The sequence below is a fragment of the Sus scrofa genome, chromosome 3 (assembly GCF_054392235.1).
Source record: "Sus scrofa isolate SSC_HxYL_T2T_F1_AM1 chromosome 3, Sscrofa_HxYL_maternal_Yorkshire_Landrace_v2.0, whole genome shotgun sequence".
Lineage (NCBI taxonomy): Eukaryota > Metazoa > Chordata > Mammalia > Artiodactyla > Suidae > Sus > Sus scrofa.
Genome location: NC_139385.1, coordinates 6,675,283 through 6,699,351, shown reverse-complemented (window position 1 = coordinate 6,699,351; position 24,069 = coordinate 6,675,283). Strand labels below are relative to the sequence as shown.

The following is a 24,069-nucleotide window of genomic DNA, read 5'->3' as shown; positions in this document are numbered from 1 at the left end:
GCTTCTCTCTTTTGAGGCTGAAGGAAAAACAAAGGGTGGTTAAGAATTAATATTTAGGATTTTCCTCAGGAAAACTGTGAAGAACTTGAGTTGTTTCAAGTTCTATATTGTAACATTCCTAACCAACCCACTGCCTGCCATAACATAACAAGAGCCTTCCCTACCACTGTTCCATACACTCTACATTCAAAACTTTGGCACAGTAATGTTTCTCTTTTCTAAACTATGGATTTTTGTCTTTCTGAATGGCCAAAGTGGCAGGTAAACAGGTAAGTTAAACCCTGGCTCATGCACACAGAAATCACCTTCTCTCTTGGCTGCCCTGACACTCAATCTAGGGTGGCCCCCTGAAGATGTACCACCACACACCTACTTCTGTCTGCTCCTTACAGTGACTCAGCAGTGGGGATCTGGCTCCGCGATGGGCAGAGGGAGGGTCTCAGCAGAGCTCAGAACCCCCGCAGCTTCACCTCTACTTACTCTTTCATGGTCACAGGTTTGCCTTTCTCTGCTTCCTTCCTCAGGTTGCTCACCAACAAGTCTCCATAATGGCTAATGATGGGGAACATCTAGACACAAAATAAACACCACCCGAAGTTAAATGCAGAGACTCGAGTCCTAGCAGGACCTGGCTTTCTCAAGCATGGAGCAGGAAGTGACATTTGACATTGAATCTTCGAAAGTGTAACAATAAAAGACATCATTAGGAAACTCAAGTTCAGCAGACTCTTCTTTGGAAAGGGAGTATGACCATTTTCTACCTGTCCCTAGAGTCATTATTTAAGTTCGTAGTGGAAAGCCCTCTGCTTTGCTCACCTCCTTGAGCTTTCCACTGGTGAAGGTCGGAGACAGCAATGTTCGGATTCTTTTCCACTCTTCATCCTCAGCCAGAGAGAGAGCGTTTCTCATAGCGCCCAATGGACCAAAAGACTAGAGTCAAAAGCAAAACACATTCACCCTTTGTAAGTTTTGGAAGTCTCGACAGTTGCAGAAAATGTCTTGAATAAGAACACGTTATTGAGATGGAAGAGTAGAAGGAATGGAGCTCACCTTCTCTCACAAAAGCAACAAAATTACAACCAACTGCTGAAGGACCTTCAACTAAATAGACTGCAAACTATCAAAAAAGATATCCTACTCCAGAAGACAAAGAAGAGGCCACATCAAGATGGTAAGAGGGGTGATGATGCAATATAAGAAACCCCATACCCAGCAGGTGGGCAGACAACAGACTGGAAAGTAAGTGTATTGCAGAGGCTCACCCACAGGGGTGAGAGCTGTGAGCCACACATCAGGTTCCCATGCCTGGGGATCTGGCATTTGGAGGAGAAGCCCCCAGATAATTTGGCAATGAGAGCCAGTGGGGCTTGTGTGCAGGAGCGCCACAGGACTCGGGGAAATGGAGACTCCATTTTTGAAAGGCACACCCCCAGGCTTTCACATGCGCTGGGTCCCAGGGCAAAGCAGAGATTCCATAGGAACCTGGGTCAGACCTGCCTGTGGTTCTTGGAGGATCTCCTGGGAAAACAGGGGGTGACTGTGGCTCATTATGGGGGAGAGGAATTGGACGCAAAGGACTCAGAAATAATCATCAGCATGTACTCCTCTGGATGTGGCCTTTTTGGAAAAATCTGACCCCACCCATCAGGGCTGAGAATCCCCAGGCCAACTAATAATCTGGGTGGGAAAACAGCCCCACCCATCATCAAACAGGCTGCCAAAAAAACCCCAAGCACACAGCTGCCTCTAATATTATCCAGGGACAAAGCCCCACCCACTAGAGGAGTAAGAATCAGCTCCACCTACAAGTGGGCAGGCACCAGTGCCTCCCATCAGGAAGCCTGTAGCAAGCTCCTGTTCCATCTTCAGCCTCAAGAGGGGCAGAAGCAAGAGAGGCTATAACCCTATTGTCTGCAAAAAGGAGACCACACCCAAAAATCTATACAAAATGAAAAAGCAGGGAATTATGTCTTTTTCTTTTTTCTTTTTTTTTTTTGTCTTTTTGCCTTTTCTAGGGCTGCACCCATGGCATGTGGAGGTTCCCAGGCTAGGGGTCTAATTGGAGCCGTAACCACCGGCCTACACCAGAGCCACAGCAATGCAGGATCCGAGCTGCGTCTGCGACCTACACCACAGCTCATGGCAACATCAAATCCTTAACCTGCTGAGCAAGGTCATGGATCTAACCCTCAACTTCATGGTTCCTAGTCAGATTCGTTAATCACTGCGCCATGATGGGAACTTCAAGCAGGGAATTATGATTCAGATAAGGGAACAACAGCAAAAAAAAACCCCAGAAAAACAGCTAAGTGATCTAGAGATTACCAACCTCCATGAAAAAGACTTTAGACTGATGATAGTAAAGATGACTCAAGATCTTAGAAATAAACTGGAGGCAAAGATTGATAAATTACAAGAAACACTGAGCAAAGAAATACAAGATTTAAGGACTAAGCGAGCAGAGATGCAAAATGCAATAACTAAAACAAAAAAAACCTCTAGAAGCAACCAACAGCAGAATACAAGAGGAAGAAGAATGAACAAGCAAGGTGGACGATAGACTAGTGGAAATCACTGATGTGGAACAGAAAAGAGAAAAAAGATTGAAAATAAATGAAGACAGTCTAAGGGAACTCTGCGACAATGTTAAATGTTCCAACATCCATACTATAGGGTGCCAGAAGGAGAAGAGAGAGAGAAAAGGGCCAAGAAAATATTTGAAGAGATAATAGCTAAAAACCTCCCTAACATGGAAAAGGAACTACTCACTCAAATCCAGGAAGCAGAACGAGTACCATATAAAATAAACCCAATGAGGAACACCCCGAGACACATATTATTCAAACTAACCAAAATTAAAGACAAAGAGAACATATGAAAGCAGCTAGGGAAAAGAAACAAATAACATATAAGGGAACTCCAATAAGGTTATTGGCAGATTTTTCAGCAGAAACTCTGCAGGCCAGAAGGGAGTGGCATGATATACTTAAAGTGATGAAAGGAAAAAACTTCAAACCAAGATTATGCTACATAGCAAGGCTCTCATTCAGATTCGAAGGAGAAATCAAAAGCTTTACAGATAAGCAACAGCTAAGAGAATTCAGAACCACTAAACCAACCATACAACAAATACTAAAGGGACTTCACTATGTGGAAAAGAAAAGGTTATTACTAGAAACAGAAACATTAGAAATGAAAAGCCTCACTGGTAAAGGCATACATACATATAGTAAAAGTAGGAAATCATCTACAAACAAATATGCTACCAAAAACCAGAAGTGAGAAGAGCATGGTACAAATGAAGGACATGGAGAGGTACTTCCAATTAAGAGACAAAAAACTTAAAACAATCTTGTATATATATATACATAGACTCCTATATTAAAACCTCAGGGTAAATGCAAACCAAAAATCTACAATAGATACACAAAAATAAGGAAAAGCAATCCAAACACAACACAAGATAGTCATCAAACCACAGGAGAAGAGAACAAGAGAAAAAGGAAAGAAAAAAAGACCAACAAAACAAATCCAGAACAGTTAATAAAATGGCAATGAGAACATATATATCAATAATTTCCTTAAATGTAAATGGACTAAATGCCCCAACCAAAAGACACAGACTGGATGAATGGATACAAAAATAAGACCCATACATATGCTGTCTTCAAGAGACCCACTTCAGTGCTAGGGACAAATACAAATGGAAAGTGAGAGGATGGAAGAAAATATTCCATGTAAGTGTAAATCATGAGAAAGCTAGAGTAGCAATACCCATATCAGACAAAATAGACCTTAAAATAAAGAATATTATAAGATACAAATAAGGATATTACATAATGATCAAAGGATCAATTCAAGAAGATATAACAATTTTAAATATATAGGCACCCCAACACAGGATAACCTCAATATATAAGGCAATTGCTAACACCCTTAAAAGGAGAAACTGACAACAACATGATAATAACGGGGGACTTGAACACCCCACTTACAGCAATGGACAGATCATCCATACAGGAAAACAACAAGGAAACACAGGCCTTAAATGATACATTAGACCAGATGGACTTAATAGATATTTATAGAACATTCTATCCAAAAGCAGCAGAATTCAGTTCTTCTCAAGTGCACACAGAACATTTTCTAGAGTAGATCACATTCTGGACCACAAATCAAGCCTCAGTAAATTTAAGAAAATTGAAATTATATCAAGCATCTGTTCTGACCACAATGGTATACAATTGGAAATCAACAAGAAAAAAAAATCACAAAAACACAAGCATGTGGAGACTAAACAAGAGGCTACTAAACAAACAATGGATCACTGAAGAAATCAAAGAGGACATTTAAAAATACCTAGAAGCAAATGACAACCAAGACACAACGACCCAAAACCTACAGGAGGCAGAAAAAGCAGTTCTGAGAGGAAAGTGTATAGCAACACAAGCCTGCCTCAGGAAACATCAAAAACTCAAATGAAAAAAAAACCTAACTCTACACCTAAAGCAACTAGAGAGAGAAGAACATACAAAACTCAAAATTAGTAGAAGGAAAGAAATCATAAAAATCAGAGAAGAAATAAATGAAATAGAAATGAAGAAAACCACAGTAAACATCAAAGAAACTAAAAGCTGATTCTTTGAAAAGATCAACAAAATTGATAAGCTCTTAACCAGATCCATCAAGGAAAAAAGAGAGGGGACTCAAATCAATAAAATTAGAAATGAAGAAGGAGATGTTACAATGGGCATCTCAGAAATACAAAGGATTTTAAGAGACTACTATAAGCAAATATATGCCAATAAAATAGACACCCTGGAAGAAATGGACAAATTCTTAGAAAAGTAAAATATTCCAAAACTAAACCTAGATGAAATAGAAAAGATAAACGGACCAATCACAAGTACTGGAATTGAAACAGTGATTTAAAAACTTCCAACAGGAGTTCCCATCATGGCACAGTGGAAACGAATCTGACTAGGAACCATGAGGTTGTGGATTTGATCCCTGGCCTCGCTCAGTGGGTTGAGGAGCTGGCACTGCCATGAGCTGTGGTGTAGGTCACAGACACAGCTCAGATCTGGTGTTGCTGTGGCTCTGGCGTAGGCTGGTGGCAACAGCTGGATTAGACCCCTAGCCTGGGAACCTCCATATACCATAGGTGCAGCCCTATAAAAGACAAAAAAAAAAAAAAAAGAAAAAAAAACTTCCAACAAACAAAAGTCCAGGACCAGATGGTTTCAGAGGCTAACTCTATTAAACATTTAGAGATCTAACACCTATCCTTCTGAAACTATTCCAAACAATTGCAGAAGAAAGAACACTCCCAAACTCATTCTATGAGGCCACCATCGCCCTGATACCAAACCAAAGATACTCCCAAAAAAGAAAATTACAGACCAACATCACTGATGAACATAGATGCAAAAATCCTCAACAAAATAGTAGCAAACAGAATCCAGCAATACATTAAGAGGATTGTACACCATGATCGAGTGGGATTTATCCCAGGGATGCAAGAATTTTTCAATATCTGCAAATCAACCAGTGTGATACACCGCATTAACAAACTCAAGAATAAAAAAAAAACATATGATCCTCTCAATGGACACAGAAAAATCTTTTGACAAAATCCAACACCCTTTCATGATTAAAAAAAAAAAAAAAACCTCCAGAAAGTGGGCATAGAGGGAACCTACCTCAACATAATTAAGGCCATACAAAGCCACAACTCATATCATTCTTAATGGTGAAAAGCTGAAAGAATTCCTGCTAAGATCAGGGACAAGACAAGGATGTCTTCTCTCACCACTACTATTCAACATAGTTTTAGAAGTCCTGGCCATAGCAATCAGAGAAGAAAAAGAAATAAAAGGGATTCAAATTGGAAAATAAGCAGTAAAACTGTCATTGTTTTCAGATGGCATGATACTATACTTTGAAAATCTTAAAGATGCTACCAGAAAACTCTTAGAGTTCATCTATGAATTTGGTAAAGTTGAAGAATACAAAATTAATACACAGAAATCAACTGCATTTCTATATAATAACAATGAAAGATCAGAAAGAGAAATTAGGGGGAAAATCCCATTTACCACCACATCAAAAAGAACAAAATACCTAGGAATAAACATACCTAAAGAGACAAAAGACCTGCATTCTGAAAACTACAAAACACTGATGAAAGAAATCAAAGATGACACAAGTAAATGGAAAGACATACCATGTTCTTGGATTGGAAGAGTCAATATTATCAAAATGAATATACTACCCAAGGCAATCTGCAGATTCAATGCAATCCCTATCAAATTACCAAGGACATTTTTCACACAACTTGAACAAAATATTTTTAAGTTTGTTTGGAAGCACAAAAGACCCAGAATAGACAAAGACATCCTGAAAAAGAAAAATGGAGCTGGAGGAATCAGGCTCCCTGACTTCAGACTATACTACAAAGCTACAGTCATGAAAACATTATCGTAGTGGCACAAAAACAGAAATATAGATCAGTGGAACAGGATAGAAAGCCCAGAATTAAACCCATGTACCTATGGTCAACTAACCTATGACAAAGGAGGCAAGAATATACAACAGAGAAAATATAGTGCCTTCAATAAGTGGTGCTAGGAAAACTGGAGAGCTATATGTAAAAGAATGAAATTGGAACACTTCCTAACACCATACACAAAAATAAACTCAAAATGGATCAAAGACCTAGATATAAGACTATACATATATATATATATATATAATAAAACTCTTAGAGGAAAACATAGGCTGAACACTCTCTGATGAAAACCATAGAAATATCTTCTCAGGTCCACGTCCTAGAGTAATGAGAATAAAAACAAAAATAAACAAATGGGACCTAGTTAAACTGAAGAGTTTTTGCACAGCAAAAGAAACCCTAAACAAAACAAAAAGACCACACACAGAATGGGAGAAAATATTTGCAAATGAAGCAACTGACAAGGGAATGATCTCCAAAACATATAAATACCTCCTGTAGCTCAATACCAAAAAAAACACAAACAACCCCATTAAAAAATGAGCAGAAGATCTAAACAGACAATTCTCCAAAGAAGACATACAGATGGACAAAAAATACATGAAAAGATGATGAACATCCCTAATTACTAGACAAATTCAAATCAAAACCACTATGAGGTACCACCTTACACCAGCCAGAATGGCCATCAGCAAAATGTCTACAAACAATAAATGCTGGAGAGGGTGTGGAAAAAAGGGAACCCTCTTACACTCTTGGTGGAAATGTAAATTGGTGCAACCACTGTGGAAAAGAGTATGGAGATTCCTCAAAAAACTAAAAATAGAATTACCATTTGATCCAGCAATCCCACTCTGGGGACCTATTCAGAGAAAACCATGACTTGAAAATACGCATGTACCCCAATGTTCATTGCAGCCCTATATACAATAGCCAAGACATGGAAGAAACCTAAATGTCCACTGACAAAGGAGTGGATAAAGAAGATGTGGTACATACACGAAATGGAATATTACTCAGCCATAAAAAGGAATGAAATAATGGCATTTGCAGCAACATGGATGGACTCAGAAATTATCATGCTAAAGTCAGACTGTGAGACACAAACATCATACATTATCACTTATATGTGGAATCTTAAAAAAGGATACAATGAACTTCTTTTCAGAACAGATACTGACTCACAGACTTTGAAAACTTATGGTTACCAAAGAGGACAGGTTGAGGGGTGGGGATGGGTTGGGGGTTTGGGATGGAAAGGCTGTAAAATTGGGTTATAATGATCGTTGTATAACCATAAATACAATAAAATTTATTGAATTTAAAAAAGAACCAATTATTTAACAAATTCTGACTGTCTACTTAGCAGCAGGCCCTATGCTAGATGCTCAAGAAATATTTATCACAGAAATATTTTCCCTTGAGGCTGGAGGAGACGTCCAGACACCTGATGTGGTTTCCAGCCTTTAGATACCAATCTCCCTTTAAATGCAAATGACCCGTGAGGTACAGAAAGAATTCTCCAAGGGAATCAGACAGGAATAAGACCTAGTTTATCCTCTGGGTCTGTGCAGAGTACAGGGAAACTAGTGACAAAGAGCCAGAGAGCCTTGGCAAGTATCTGTGGTCTCAGATCAGTTCTGTCGTTACGTGTATCTACAGCACGAGCATTGAAAACTGAGATCTTCATATGATAGTTTCAAAAAAATAGTATTTAATACTTTAAAAAGACTTTAAAATTCTTTTAAAGTCTTTTTAAAAATACTTTAGTTACTACTATTGTTAAAAATAGTAGTTAATACTTTTAAAACTGTTTTAAAATTTTAATACTTTAAAAATAGTACTTAATACTTTAATATCTTAAAAAATAGATTTAGGAATCCATTTGCTATTCTTGAAGAAATGATATAAGTATGTGGAAATTCTTTTCCCTTCCATTTTTTTCCCTCCAGTGTTAGAAGAAAAAGGAAAGAGGTAGTTGTTTCTCAGTTTGGGACTGGACTGTCAAGCCAAATTGCTTGAGACTTTTTTTCATCTTCCAAAACTATATTACGTTTTAAAATGGATATTTTGGGAGTTTCCGTCGTGGCTCAGTGGTTAATGAATCTGACTAGGAACCATGAGGTTGCAAGTTCAATCCCTGGCCTCGCTCAATCCCTGGCCAGTGGGTTAAGGATCTGGCATTGCCCTGGGCTCTGGTATAGGTCCCAGACATGGCTTGGATCCCACGTTGCTGTGGCTCCAGCGTAGGTTGGTGGCTGCAGCTCCGATTCGTCCCCTAGCCTGGGAACCTCCCATATGCCACGGGAGCGGCCCAAGAAATGGCAAAAAGACAAAAAAATAAAATAAAATAAAATGGATATTTTGAATACCCATTCATGACAGAAACTTACCAACTAGATAGATAATTTCTATATAATAACAATGAATATGTGACTGCACATTAAAAAAATATCATTTATAATCACCCCAAATAAAATAATTTGTTAAATATATATTTTAAAAACATGTACTGGGAGTTCCCATTGTGGCGCAGTGCTTAACGAATCCGACTAGGAACCATGAGGGTGCGAGTTCGATCCCTGGTCTTGCTCAATCCCTGGCCAGTGGGTTAAGGATCCGGCATTGCCCTGAGCTGTGGTGTAGGTCGCAGATATGGCTCGGATCCCGTGTTGCTGTGGCTCTGGCGTAGGCCGGTGGCAACAGCTCCGATTAGACCCCTAGCCTGGGAATCTCCATATGCCGTGGGAGCGGCCCTAGAAATGGCAAAAAGACAATAAATAAATAAATAAACAAACAAACAAACAAATAAATAAATAAAATAAAACCATGTACTGAATCTCTACGAAAATGACACAATGTTGTGAAAGGAATCAAAGAAAACCCAAATGAATGGGGAAAAATACTGCACACATGGACTGGAATTTCTTTGGGGGGTGCTGAAAGTTCTGACCTAGCAAATGCACAGATTTTCCTCTAACTGATCTATAGGTTTATTTCAAATCTAAGAGCTCAGCGATCTTTTGGTAAACATATGCAGGCTTATCCTAAATTTGTATGGCAAAAGAAAAGGATCTCGTATAACTAAAACATTTCTGAAAGAAAAAAAAATACAGTGGGAAGAATTTTCTACATGTTCAGACTTACTATACAGCTACACTAACCATGATTGTGTGATCCCGGGGTGGGGGTGGCTAAATACATAGACCAATAACTATGTAACCAAGCAGGATCCTGGGAGGCCTTCCCAGAGTGGGCCCCGCCATGTCCTCCACCTGCCTTTATATATAGAAAAACTTCAGTCAAAGGACAGATTTAATCAGAGAAGTGGAAAAGAAAATACAGAGAAAAAAGAAAAAAGTAATAATAATTCAGCCATTCAACCAAGACAAGGACCTTCAGTTCTCCTTCAAAGACTATAGATAATACTCTGAGCCATGTCCTTGAAGGTGTTTTGCAGGTGCTGAAGCCCCACCAGGTGAAAGAAGTTGACTGGATGCTGCCCACAGCATGTAGACCCCAGACAGGTTGGAACAAGAAGGTTGATGATGCTGCCCCAATCACCGTACCACCCACCAGTCAGGATAATGTCAGGAGCTGATCACACCCTGCTCCTCAAACACAATAAGACACCTCACTACTCTCACTGCCCCCTCCAAGGGGGCACACAGTCCTTGAGGCACTAGCCTGCTGTGTTCTCCTCTTTGCCTGGTGACTAAAGCTACTTTTTCTGTTTCCTCCAACTCTGACTCCATGTTTCCATTTGGCATGGCTGTACATTGGCAGCCAATATTTTGGCAACCATCAGAATAAAGAGTGAAAAATAGATCCACACAAAGAGGTCTAAGTAATCTTTGACAAAAGGACCACACTATGTAGTGAAGGAAGAGTAGTCCTTCTGAAAATGCTGGTGGAGAAATAGAGACATTTACAGGCCAGGAAAAAATAATAATAAAAGGACGATGACCTCCTTCCACACAATATACAAAAAGTAACACAAAGTGGATCACAGACTTAAACACAAAATATAAAATGATAATGTTTAGGAAAAAATCTTCAGGAACTAGGGCAAGGTGAAGAGTTTTCCACTTAATACCAAAGGCACAACCCATAAAAGAATAAATGATAAATTGCCTCATCGAAATTTTTTTAAATTTGCTCTTCTAAGACTATGATGAGAGGAAAAAAAGCTACACACTGTGGCCATAAACGACTAGTAAGAGAGAGCCTTATGGCAGAGGGAACAGTTCATTAACTGTGGTGGTCATTACACCCATCTACATATACGATAAATTTTCATAGGGCAACACACACACATACACTAAATGAGGACACAGAAAACTGATCAAATCTAAGTAAGCTCTGTGGATAGTTTCAATGTCAATTTCCTGCTTTGATATTCTGCAAAATTTACACACAATATTATCATGAGTGAAACGGGACATGGGCTACATGACACGGCACCACCCTGTATTTTCTCTATTGACAATAGCCTGTGCATTTATAGTGATTTCAAAATAAATATTTAATACATACAATTTTAACTTAAAAAAAATTGATGCTTACCCTCCGGTTTGTGAAGACAGAATAACATTCCTTCACTAGGACTGATTTGATCATGTTTGGATCTGTGACAGCCAGCAGAGGCTGCCGACCATCATAAACCCTGTGTAGGGAAAACAGATCTGCTTAGATGTCATGATCTGGTTTCTACAGCTGGAGCCACACCCAGAGGTCCAGACTCTCATCCTGACATTACATAATCCTTCCTCCTAGAGATTGTGGTTCAAAATAACATTAGAACTCTTATTCAGTCTAGGTGTGGTGGACATAGGTATTTCCTATGCCATTCTCCATGACGTTTACAGCACGTTTTAGTCTTTTTTGGCCACACCCATGGCATGTGGAAATTCCTAGGCTGGGGATTGAACCCATGCTACAGCATCAACCTGAGCTGCTACAGTGACCATGCGGAATCTTTAACCTACTGCACCACATGAGAACTCCTCTCCATTATTTTTATATGTTTATAATATTACCTTATCAAAAAGGAAGTTAGCTTAGTAAATAATTGAAGGGAGGCAAATTATCTAGGAATGAAAAACATAATTAGGAAGCGTCCGACCACTCATTTTTGAAGATACATCAAAACATGAACAAGGCATATGAAATCTGTAGACGCACTGATCATAAATATGTAGTAATTTGCCTGCAAATGGAAGATTTGGAATGCCCCACAAGTGAGAGGAGGACTATGAAAGAATCCCAAGGCTATTTTTTTTCTATTTGCTTTCTAGTGTATATGTTTTTAAAGGAAATGTTACATTAAATGATAAGGAGATATCCTGAGAGCATCATAGTTAGAAGAACTCGAAACAAAAGGACAAAGAGAATGAAGACATTGAGAAAAAGCCGCAGATTTTATTTTGAAAATATTTTATTTTCATTACTTGTGTGTATTCTTCTGTATGAATTCCGAGTGGGCCTCGGGCTCCAGGTAGGTAGCCTCCCGCAGCAGCAGGGCGGGCCCACATCTGATACTCGTACGACCCAGATCAAGTCCAAACTGGCTTGATCTCCTGACTGTCGGGATGCCCGTTCACAGGAATGGGCCACTGGCACGAGATTGACTCTAAGTTAATTACACTGTCTTCTGGCCTTTTGTTTCCACTAACAAGCATTTACAACCACTGGACACAGTGGAAGATTTCCTACAAGTCACCTATTCCTCCTTTGACGTCACAGAGGGAGTTCCACTGGTTTTTGGATCACCTGTAACAATGGATAAGAAACACTGTACTTACTGCTGCCAGCCTCTAAAAACTATTCTAAACCTCAGAGGGTTTAAGTGGGTGTTAAGTGTATTTAGTGCTGAAGCAGAGACCGAAGTGAGTGAGGAGGCACATAATCTGCTCTCCATTGAATGATTTTTTTCTTGGATGATCCCCTTCTTTCGTTCATGTGTTTTAAAAAAAACACATGGGTGAAGAAAGGACAGTGGTTTACAGGAGGAAGGTAACGTTTTACACTCATGATCTCACACCTGCCTTAGCACTTCTTACACTATCAGTTAAAATGCAGATTTTTAAGCCCCACCACAGGTCATACGGTATGCTGACGTCCTCTCCAGTGTTTTCTAACACGACATGTTAAATCCAAAATATAAATAAAGGAATTTTGGCTTTTAATTAAAAGTGAATCATGTGGGAAGGGGCAATAATATATATTGATGTGCACACATGAGAAGGGTCTGGAATTATGCATTTTATGCAATTAAAGCCATCCTATAAGTTATCCAGTGGCTCGGTGGGTTAAGGATCTGGTGTTGTACTGCTGTGGCTCAGGTCACTGCTGTGACATGGGTTCAATCACTGGCCAGAAAACCTCCACATGCTGTGGGTATAGACAAAAAAGAAGGGGAGGCACCTTAAGGAAGGAACAATGGGGGGGAAATGAATAGCAAAACACTGGGTAAAGAGATGCTAGGGGTCCCCGAGCCTCCAAGTCTGGAGCAAAGTGCTGACTCAGACTGGGGAGCTGGACACCTGGTGACATCTGGGGTCCCTGGTGGAACAAGCCTCCCAAGCTTTACAATAGATGGTTTCCTCCCCAGGAGCTCTGAGCTGAGAGGGTCCTCCACACCACAAGGGGGAGCCGCATCCCAGCAAGTCTAGGCAATGGAAGGTTCCAGAACATCATACTCACCCCCACATTTTCCCATACTGTTGAAAACACTTTTTGTCAAAATGGTCAACACCCTGCAAGAAGAAACAAAATTAGAATATTAATCCAAATGTATTGAACCCTACCTCTTTAGGAGGCAAAAATGTCTTCCAACTCATGAAATCAGGCTACTGTTTTGCACAGGCAGTTGCAGAGAAATTCTTACTCAGAGACGTCTTGGAGGAAAGGAGGGAAAACAGAGGAGATATGGGAAACGAGAACTTAAAATCACACTTGAATTTTCTCCAACTGTTACAGATACTGAAGGCTTACCTTTGCCTGAGAATATTCAGTATCTCCTTGTCTTCTGTGAGAAAACTGAAGCCGGGGGAAAGTTAGAGTGGCCTAGACACCCTTTCAGCTCCCAGCTAAACATCCTTTCCATTTCTCTCATGAGCCCTCTCTGGAATTCCAGCAGAAGGAGGAAGTTAAAGACACCAGTGAGCTTTATTGGTCTAGAAAATGTAAATGGGTCTAAGCCTTGTGCATTAAGAAAGTGAGTAAATGAATCGCAAAACAGACTCGCTTTCTACTTGTCCAGATCAACACACACACAAATAGGAAGATGCCACAAGTTCACAAAGAATTCAAACACTTACCCTGACTTTTCACTTCTGTAACTTAAAAAAGAAACAAAGAAAAACTTCCTATAACTAGATTCTGTTGTGATATTTGATGGTTTGACGTTGCAAATAAAAGTCCAAGAAGTGTGGGTCTTGGGTGCATCTACTAAGATGTTCACCTGAGACAAGTAGAAAGAAAAGTACTGCTTCTTCAGAGGAGAAAAAAAAATACAGGAAGATCTTAGGCAGTAGTGATACAGTGAGGGCCTCTGTTGGAAGAGTCAGGATCTGAGGGGAAAAACTCACATCTGTAGGAAGGGAAATCTGAGCCAGAGAGCAGCTTGCATACAAGACTCTCTCCCTGGGCCCCTAGATTTAGTTCATGACCCTCAGTTCCGGGGCCAGGCCCTGGGCAAGGCATCAGAGCTGAATCAACCACAAAGGCACTGCCAAAATTCACAGTCCATGTATCACCTCCACATTCCATTCAGTTAATTTAAATTTTTAATAATTTTGTCAAGTCATATCGTTTTGATTTATTTTATGTAAGTGATTCTGCCTTGTTTAAAAAACTTCACATCCTATTTAGTGGTTAACTAGCTGAAGTAAATAGACAACCACCATCTTGCCCCTGTTATACCTACTCCCTGCTCAGATGCACCCAAAAAGTGCCTCCTTTGAAGGCACAAAAGTGAAGGAGAAAACTCTTGCTCTATCCCTTAAAACCCAAAAGATGTCAGGGGTAGCAAAAGTGGAATAGAGCCACAGAAATAACCACAGGTGTTAGCAGGTCGTGAATGGATTCATGTTCGTGCGAAATACCCAAAGGTAAACACTCAGACTGCTTAGAAACTGAAGTTACCCAGCAAACCAGGAGGAAGAAGAAAACGCTATCCAGAGCTTATGCTGCCAACAGGAAAGTCTGACTCTAAGGAATGCAGCTGAATGGGCAATGACCAGGAGCCCCTTCCGGCTTTTCTCCTGATATTTAGGAGGACTGTGCCTCTCTGGGAATCTGCACCTGGAAGAAGCGTCTCTTCACAATACTCACAAGACAGAACATCAAGTCCTGAGCTGAATCAGCCAGAGAGCTGGGCTGTCAGATTCAGGCAAAATCTGAGCTCCTAACAACTGCAAATAGAGGTGTGATGTAAAACCGGCCATGTGCTGGGTGGGGCCCAAGATGTCATTTCTACCACATATGAAATCTCAGAACTTCCTCCCGAGGAGAACAGTTTTACTGTGGAACTCAGCTGGAATTTGCAACCATAAGAAGCAAAGAGGGAGTTCAGACAACACACACCTTACGGTAGCCCAGGATATTTCCAAAATAAGGCAGAGGTCTTGGCCCAGGAATCCCCAGCTTCTTAAAAAGGCCATGTGAATACGTCCCATATCTATAAAGTGAAAGAGAAAACCAGGTCACAGGGATTATGGAACAGGGGCTGTCTCATAACTGACTCAGAACTGGAACAGTCGACCTAGGGAGGTAACATGTAGGCAACAAATAATATCGGCAACTCCCAAAGCAGCAGTTACATTCACTCATCACCTCCTCTCCCACCACCACTATGAGACCCGCAGAAGGTAATGATGATTAGCTAAACGCAGCCGAATTCTTCATGAATTGTAGAGTGAACACTTGATAGATGTTTTGACTTGGAGTGCTCCCAAGAGGTTCAGGCTGGAATTCTTCCAGGGAATTACTCAGATTTCTTTCATAACTTGACTCTTAGATGATTTGGAGAGTCTCATTCAAAGTAGAAATGAGAAATTTCTTTTTCCGTTACCACAATGAGCTTTTGCTTAAATGTGCCCCCATAAAAACAGTAAGTTATGGAGACCCTACTGTGACATTGTTCTTGCAATTTTCATGGAGATTCTTATGCTTTTCTTTCCCTCTATGCCTTGACATGTCAGGATTTAATTCTGCTTGAATCTATCTTCATAATCATACTTTAGTAAACAATAGTGCTTCTATTGTCATAACAGAAATGTGAGTACTTTTCAGCCACACCCAAGTTTCTGTCCTCAGGCAATTTGGTTGACTTGAGCTACAGAGAAGGGTGAGTGACCATATGTTCCCTGAATATAAGTTCATAAATGAACCAATGACTCGTGAATCCATTTCCAGACCATTCTTTCTCAAATGGTACCTGGGCTTACAACTTATGGTACTCACCTGCTAAGCACAGTGCCCCAAGCACACTCATTTTTTCAAGATGTTCAGTCACAAAATAGTTACTTTACTGCCTCTGTGCATTAACTATCCCCAAAAGCCATTAAGACTGGTTCTTTCTATGCCTCATGGACCCAGAATTCATCTTCCTGTGTCCTGTGTGGAATTCCACAACTGTGGGTTTTAATTCTTGCAGATCCTCTCAGTCTGGTGTTGCTCAGAGATGAGACTGGGAAAAGAGAGGCTGAGGGAAGAGGTTGCCAGCAACAGTTTTAACCATGAAGTTGCTAAGCCTCCAAGACCAATACTGTAGAGGCAAATTAGGAAGACGGGGCTGAAAAGTGTGCTATGTATAAATGGTTCAACATGTCCTGCAGGTGTTTTCAGCTAAAAGTAGGCCTTTCACACTTCAGGTACCTTCTTGCCAATAGCAAAAAAAAAAAGTCATTGTGTGGTATAAAATGAATAGCCATAAAATGTTTCAGATTGGTGGATTAAGACCTGTCTCTTCTTTGATGCTGAGCTTTTAAGGTCTTTAGGTTCCAGATATTCTGTACAAATCCATCACATCTTATAATATGCGACAAAATAAACACAAAAATTGCATGAGGGAAATTGCATTGTTTGAAGATGCAGCATGGGCACCTTGGCCAAGCACAGCTGAGTGTTTGGATCTTTCCTCCAGAAGAGTTGGTGGAGGAGCGAACATCAGTTTCCAAAAAGGGAGTGACCTGGGCTATGCCCACCCTAGTTCCTTCCTCAGCCATCATAACCAGGGAAAATCAGTTTCTCCTTCTAAACTCTCAATGTGTTGCATGAACTCAAGACTGATGCCAAGACACAACTACAGATTATCATGTTAAGTGAAGTAAGTAAGAAAAATGCCATATGATATCACTTATATGTGCAGTCTAAAATATGGCACAAATGAACCTAGGTATACAATATAAACAGAGTCACAGACATAGAGAACAAATTTTTTGTTACCAGGGGTGGGGCCTGAGGGGAGGGAATGGGTTGGCAGGAAGTTGGGATTAACAGAAGCAAACGATTCCATTTAGAATGAAGAGACGTTAAGTCCAAGGCCCTTCTGTATAGCTCAGGGAACTATAGCCAATCTCCTGGGATAGACCATGATGGAAAACTATATGTATATAGTTTGCTATATTGAAGAAATTGGCACAACACTATAAATCAACTATACTTTCAATATTTTTTAAAGTGATGCCAAAACATTGAATGAATGTGTCTGAATTAATTGGTCCCAAGGAAAGATCTGGTCCAGTGTCTAACCACACATGATTTCATATAAAGGCAGAGTGTGGTCTGGGTGAATTCTTGGATTGCTTTCCAGCTTCGCATGGTTTGGGAAAGCTGCTTTGAGTAAAAAGGAAGGGCCTTACAATAAAGCCAATCATTCTTATTGTGTTCACACTGTGCTGGTATCAGGAAAACACTGTCTGCAGCTACTGACTCTTGGCGGCAGTAGTATCTTCTAAGGCTACTGTGACGTTTGCCTGGTACTGACACTACCTAATAACAGCCCCAGGGCCAGATGGACCACACATCATGTGACTTAGATGGGGACCCACCCCAGGCTTCAAGCAGATGAGATGCCAACTCTGCTGACCTCTGGTGGGACCAGGTCAGACGATCATCTCTGGGAGGTCTGCTCTGAGGAATGAGGACTATTCTTCCCTGCATCCTGACCCTCCCAGGATGCCTCCCCCATTATCACTGGCTCCCAGGCACACTTAACTCCCATGAGAGATTAAAATAACCTGCTGGCAGGTGTATTTAAAACAATCTATATCACAGAAGTATACATTTTTATACTAGATTTCATTTTCCTGACATGATGCTAGAAGTGTGAGCTTATTTATCAACTTTTATGGTCAAAAATACTGGAAAGCAGACCTCTTTTATCCTTTAGAAAGAACATGTGGGAAATTGTCTTATATCATTAACAAATCTATGATGAAGAATGAATTAAAAGCTATCAATTTTAAAATGTCAGGAGACAGAAAACGTGTTGCACATACCTGAATCACTATCGTTACTTTCCAAGAATTAAAACATTTATAGAGTTCATGTCATCATGACTTCTTGCTGTTTTCTAATAACAGTGAAATTGAGATAGAAGTCAAATGTGACATGGAGATGGGCCTTTCCTACCCACTCCTTTAAAGTAATCCCTTTCCCAGCCTGTTCTGTGGTGTCAAGAATCCCACACTGTTAGATGACCGTGATTCCTTGTCTAGTACTGTACTTAAAGGGAAAAAATAATTATAATACAAGTTGGAGTTTGGGACTTGCATGGGTCGTGAGCAGATTTCATATCATAGGGAAAATAAGTTTCTGTGTTAATGATAATCCTTCCAGAGATAGGAGGGAAAAGTGAAAGAAATGAATAAAATATCCAGATTTCTGCCAAGTCTCCTCTGTTCTACAGATTTCTGATTTGGGGGCTAGAGAGTTGGGCATAGAAAGAGTGGGAGGATGGACCCTTAGAGATGAGTGCCAAAGAGGGGGCATGGCGTGGGGGGGGAAGCTGAGTCTAAGAGACGGGCAATGTCTCCAGCCCCTGGGTGACCAGGTGCCTTATGTGAATGACACCTGGGGTAGGAGAAAGGGGACCAGGAACCCCTGAGTGACACAGGGGCCAGCTGCTCTACACATCTCTGGTAGCAGACCCAGAACCCAGAAGGTGAAGACAATGGGACAAAAACCCAGTTGACTTCATGTCTCCAGGACCCCCAGAGCTTGGGAAGGGAAGGGTACCCCACTGCACAGGGACCCATTGGTTAAAATCTTCCTCTGGTGGATTCTGGTCCATGGAAACGGGTGGTCCACCAGAAGATCTTCCCTGGGAGCAAATAATGTCACTAAACTCTGCCAACTACAGAAAATAGGCACTTGGGGGCAGGAGGTTGGTTACTCCTTCCACGGGACTGAGTCAATGTCACTAATATCAATAACACTCCCTTTGCTGTTTGTAGACCCACAGCTTAAGCACCCTTCCCTCCATTAAATCTGATCTTCAAATCAGTAAAGGGAAAGGGAGACCTGATTAACACCTAAGGCCAAGGTTACAGAGCAGACAAGTCTGGACGGCTACTCACAGATAGAGGAGCACCAGGCTGGTAGCCAGGAGAACCCAGGTCTCTGTGGAAAAGCCTGGGATCAGGTCCATGGCCACTGTCCTCGTGATTCTCTCCTCGGATTTTCCTTTTAGCTGGTTGTGCTGCGCTTTGCCTGCTGCTTTCACTCAGTGATGACTCGCTGAGGCTGAAAGATTTATATGCTGGGAAGTGGGTGGAGCTGGGGTTGCAGCCAGTGAAAAAACACCAGTGCTCTTCCTGCAGGAGCCCTCCCCCCCTTGATAGTTGGCAAAGCACCATGGACAGTCAAGTTTGACCTCCTTTGAACTCATATTCTGTGCGAATTCAATAACAACTCAATAAGTGTTATCAGTAAGTCCAAAGGTTACAGAACTCAAATAAAACCACTAGCCATTAATCTCCTATAAAATGCCATGTCTCCCTTAAGCTGCCTGCACTCCAAAATACTTGAAATCCTCCAGACAACCTATATCTACAAATATTTACCCATGCAGTTTCCGCTGCCTAGAAATACCCCTCCTTCCCCAATAAGGCACCTTCTCATTCTTCAAATCTCAGCTCAGAAAGAATAGTCTATCTTAGAGTCATCCCTAACCAGCTTCCTTTACCAGGAATAACCACTTCCACTTCTAGGCAATTCCTATCCGCCTGAGCACAATTCTATTATCCTCCAGGACCCTGGTTTGTTTCCAAACCTGTTCCCTTACAGATCGAGGTTGTGGACACAGTCTGAGTATTAGTCACCCTTCCATCCTTGGTACCTAGCAGAGGTGGGCATCAGAAAGGTTGGTAGACTTGAATTGGTCGTCATGAGAAATCTGGGCCCCTGTGTTTCCTTTCCCTGTGACTCTTTGGTGACCACACCATATTCCTGGATAGTTAATGCAACAGAGGGCCTGGTGGGCCTTGGCCACCATCACTGGACATTCTAGATTATCCATCAGCATTCTATTGACAAGAGGGCTCCAGAAAGAGATGCAGGACTTGGAGGAGATGGTGATAGCTATACCAAAAACATTAATTTGGGCTGATTTCTATCCCACTGAGAGAGTCTTGCAGTAGACAGTGAGTCAGACAGAAGTGAAACAAGAAAGGACCTCTCTCTATAGGAAGACCACCACTTCTCAAACAATGGGTGTGAAGGGTGTGACACAGGAAAGAAACCCAATGGCCAAGTGGACCCCAACCTCCTTATCCACCGAGATGTAGCTCATACAGCACAAAGGTCTCAAAAATGTTGGCATGATATTTTCATCCAGGGCAAAGGGCATCAGATTGGATGCCCCACTCTTTGACCAGTAGGGATTTTTCTTTAATGCAGCTGGTAGGAGGAGTCCTATAGACAGCTAGAAGTTGGGTGTCACCTGGGAGACACTGCCATACACCTGATGGGAGAGAAATTCATCCAGCTCATTAGTCTCCCTCTGAACCAAGTTTTGCATCTGTTTGGCAGAGAACCATGGACGATGTAAAAACCAAACCTCTGATGTTCTTAAACCTCAACGGAAATGGAAGACATTTAAGCGGCCCTTGTGCACTTCTCTCTCTCTTTATCCTTTTTCACTTTCAGTTCTTCTGGCCCGAAAGTCCCCAGAGCTGCCTCACACTGACCTGAGTGGGTGAGTGGCTCATTGGTAGCATGCAGTGAGTCCCAGCTCTGTCACTTGCCCTCTTTGATTTTCTGGGGAATGTGTCGTGCAGCATGAAATTTCTACCATCATCATTTGTCATCTTTGGGTTCAGGCTTTCTCCAGGAGGCACCTCTTAAAATCCAGAGCTGCCACTGGAAATTGTAATGTGTGAGTATACCTATTCCTCTGTGCATTGATTCAAAGCCAAGTGGGTGACTGTCAGGTCCAGGTCCTGTGCTGGGCTGTGGGCTATAAGCCATACAGTCCCCTCCCTTGGGAGCAGCCTCCCCATGGAGGCAGTGAGACATACAGCCAGGCCCAGAGTGGGGCACACCTCTGGAATCTCTGGGAAGTGGAGCCCTAAAGAGAGGTAACCAGGAGAGAAGAAGGTGCAAGGTGGAATATCAACAAAGGACAGAATTTGGAAGCTCAAAGATGATCCCGAGGCAAAGTAGGATAGAAAGTCCTAGGCATTCTCATGTGTTTCTGTCCCCTTTTCGTACCTCCTCTGGGCACCATGAAGTAGAATCATGTAGAAACTGAGGCTCATTGGTAGCATGCAGTGAGTCCCAGCTCTGTCACTTGCCCTCTTTGATTTTCTGGGGTGTGTGTCGTGCTTCCCAACAGCTTCCCAACAGCTGTGGATCAAAACATGTTAGAAATAAGCTAATATGAAGAATGATTGGCAAGTCTTCTGCTGCTCTGAAATGCTGGTATTCAGTGTGTGCCATTTCATGATGAAGGTCGCTATGGGAAATAGGGAGAACCAAGCCTGCAACAGCAAACTGCTTAGAATGTGGGTTCCTGTCTCCGTGGTTACCCCTGCCCAGGGGCTCCCCATGTGTTTCTCAAACCACAGACTCCTTCTCATCACAGGAAGAACCAAGACAGGTGCAGGTCATGAGGCTGCTGTGGGTCTTGGGTAGGATTCAACTCTCTATTCCTGACTCAGAGATATACAAAATACATCCAGCATGGAAGATGAGGGTGTCACCTGATAACTACTGACAACTTAATTCACTCAAATTAAAAGCCTTTCTTATTCTTCTTGGAAACAAAACCGTTGAGGAAACTGTATGCATTCATCTTCCTCCAAAACACATACTCTGCTACAATGGTTTTCTCTCTAAGCTAATGGAACCATTTGCTGCCCTATTTGCCTCAGGGCCTGGTCCAGTCGATTGGAATCTAACTCAGTGGAGAAAGGCTCTTCATGGTTTGAGACGAAAATCTAGCCAGTACCATCTTCTAACCAGTGAAATGGCCTTGATCTGCAAGGGGAAATTACAGAGGACATGGTTTTGGGGCCCCTTCATTCCACAGCAGAGAACAACTAACTTGAAAAGTCTGATGTGCTGAGGTTGTGAAGGAAGACATTTGTGCCTGAAGGGCACCCAGCCCCCATGTATCTCACTTTCTCATTTGTGTACTAAGGGGCTCATCTTGTACTTTAACAAAAAAAAATGTAAATTCTTAGTTTGTACTAATATTCAATATCATGTATCAAAACGAGTAAATATAATTTTGCTCTTATCTTGTACCTATATAAAATAATATTTGTGATTGGTCAGCATGTATTTTCAAAGCTCTGTTTTAAATGCTTAGGGTGGAGATATGACTAAGACCCAGACTATATTCAGGTTGAAGATAGAGACAAATACAGTTAATTATAGAACAACCAAATTAAAGTAATCATATAGATTAAAAACTCAGAGTCCTCCATCAGCTGTAAATGGCTTATCTTCTTTCTCAGTCTTTATCAAGCGGTCAAAGTTGAAAATCAAATAACACTGAAGGAAGCATTAGGCTCGGGTATCAGCATAGGTGAACAGGGTGTCAGGAACTCAGTAGTGCAAGATGCACCATCAGTCTGCTATTTGCATCCTTTCATATGTTAGCCCAAGTGGCTTGTCTTCTGTGAAACCTGTCCTGACTTTCTCTGGCTGAGGGAATCAATCACAGTGTGAGGAGGAAGTGTTTCTCTGGGATAATTTATGTGTTAGATCAAATTCCAAAAAATATGGTTGGAGTTCCTGTCATGGCACAGTGGAAACAAATACGACTAGGAACCATGAGGTTGTGGGTTCAATCCCTGGCCTTTCTCAGTAGGTTAAGGATCTGGTGCTGCTGTGAGCTATGGTCATGGATTCAGCTTGGATCTGGCATTTCTGTGGCTCTGGCATAGGCCGGAGGAAACAGCTCCAATTACACCCCTAGCTGGGGAACCTCCATATGCCACGGGTGTGGCACTAAAAAGACAAGACCAAAATAAAAATGATGGTTTTGTCATTTGTCTAGAGGCATTTTGGGATTTCCCCTTTTATTTCATCATTGATTCATTGGGTTTTTACTAGCATGTTGCTTAGTCTCCATGTGATCAATTATTTCCCATTTTTCTTTTTGTGTTGGATTTCTAGTTTCATACTTTTGTGGTCAGAAAAGACGTGAAATAATTTCTATCCTCTTAAATTTGTTGAGGCTTGTTTTGTTCCCTAGTATGTGGTCTCTCCAAGAAAATGGCCCATTCAAGCTTGAAAAGAATGTGTATTCTGTTGTTTGTTTGTTTTTCTGGATGTAGTATCCTGTACATATCAATTAAGCCCAACTGTTTCATTGTGTCATTTAGGATCTCTGTCACAATATTGATTTTCTCTGGAAGATCTGTCCATTGATTTCAGTGCGGTGTTAAATTCTCCTACTATCATTGTATTCCTGTCAATTTCTCCCTCTACACCTGATTGGTATTGTGGTGACCAGAGCCTACATTTGATGTTGGGCAGGGCTTCCTCTGCTCTGTGGCCATCACAGCCCTGTGGAAGGTATGGGGAGTTTTGCTCCCCTTTTGTTGCAATAGAATCCCTGAGTGTCGGGTTTGATAAGTCCCTTAAGTGTGCACTCTATCTCCAGTGAGGTAAGTGCTGAAGCAAGTGAGACCCATATGGTTGGTCACCATGAATCTATACACCTCCTGTGCAGGCAATCCTGGTTCTGCTCTGAAGCAGCCCACGGTTGTGTCACTTTCTCCATTCTGTTTGTCCCAGACCTAGTGCTAGACTGTTGCTGGGGACCAGAGTGTTGTGGCTGTAGGAATCAAGGTGATTTTTCTGCCACCTGGGACTTAGCTGCCTCTATGGTAGGGCTCTCCCTGAGCCTGTCCACCCCAGATGCAGTTCTAAGCTGTGTTGGGAGGTGCATGGAACTGGAGTACTCTTTCCAAAAAGGGGACCACTATATACCCTTCCCCAAGGGCTACCCACCAGACATGCCATTCTGTGACACTGCCATCTGATGTGCTCACCAACAAAATCTGCTGCTGCCAGAACTGTCTCCAGTATGGGAG

At 41.5% G+C, this 24,069-nt stretch overlaps 1 protein-coding gene across 2 annotated transcripts in view; it reads right to left on the bottom strand.

Moving 5' to 3' along the window:
• The window catches only part of CYP3A29 (cytochrome P450 family 3 subfamily A member 29), a 39,775-nt gene extending 20,526 nt beyond the window's left edge, over positions 1 to 19,249 (bottom strand). The window contains exons 1-6 of one of the 2 annotated variants that reach the window (XM_085015922.1): positions 19,099 to 19,249; positions 15,101 to 15,194; positions 13,217 to 13,269; positions 11,078 to 12,283; positions 817 to 930; positions 481 to 569 (exon numbers count right to left, since the gene is read on the bottom strand). In XM_085015922.1, the coding sequence (XP_084872048.1) occupies positions 481 to 569; positions 817 to 930; positions 11,078 to 11,131 (257 nt within the window). In that variant the 5' untranslated portion in view covers positions 11,132 to 12,283; positions 13,217 to 13,269; positions 15,101 to 15,194; positions 19,099 to 19,249. 2 annotated transcript variants of the gene reach the window in all.
• Positions 19,250 to 24,069: the final 4,820 nt, after the last annotated feature.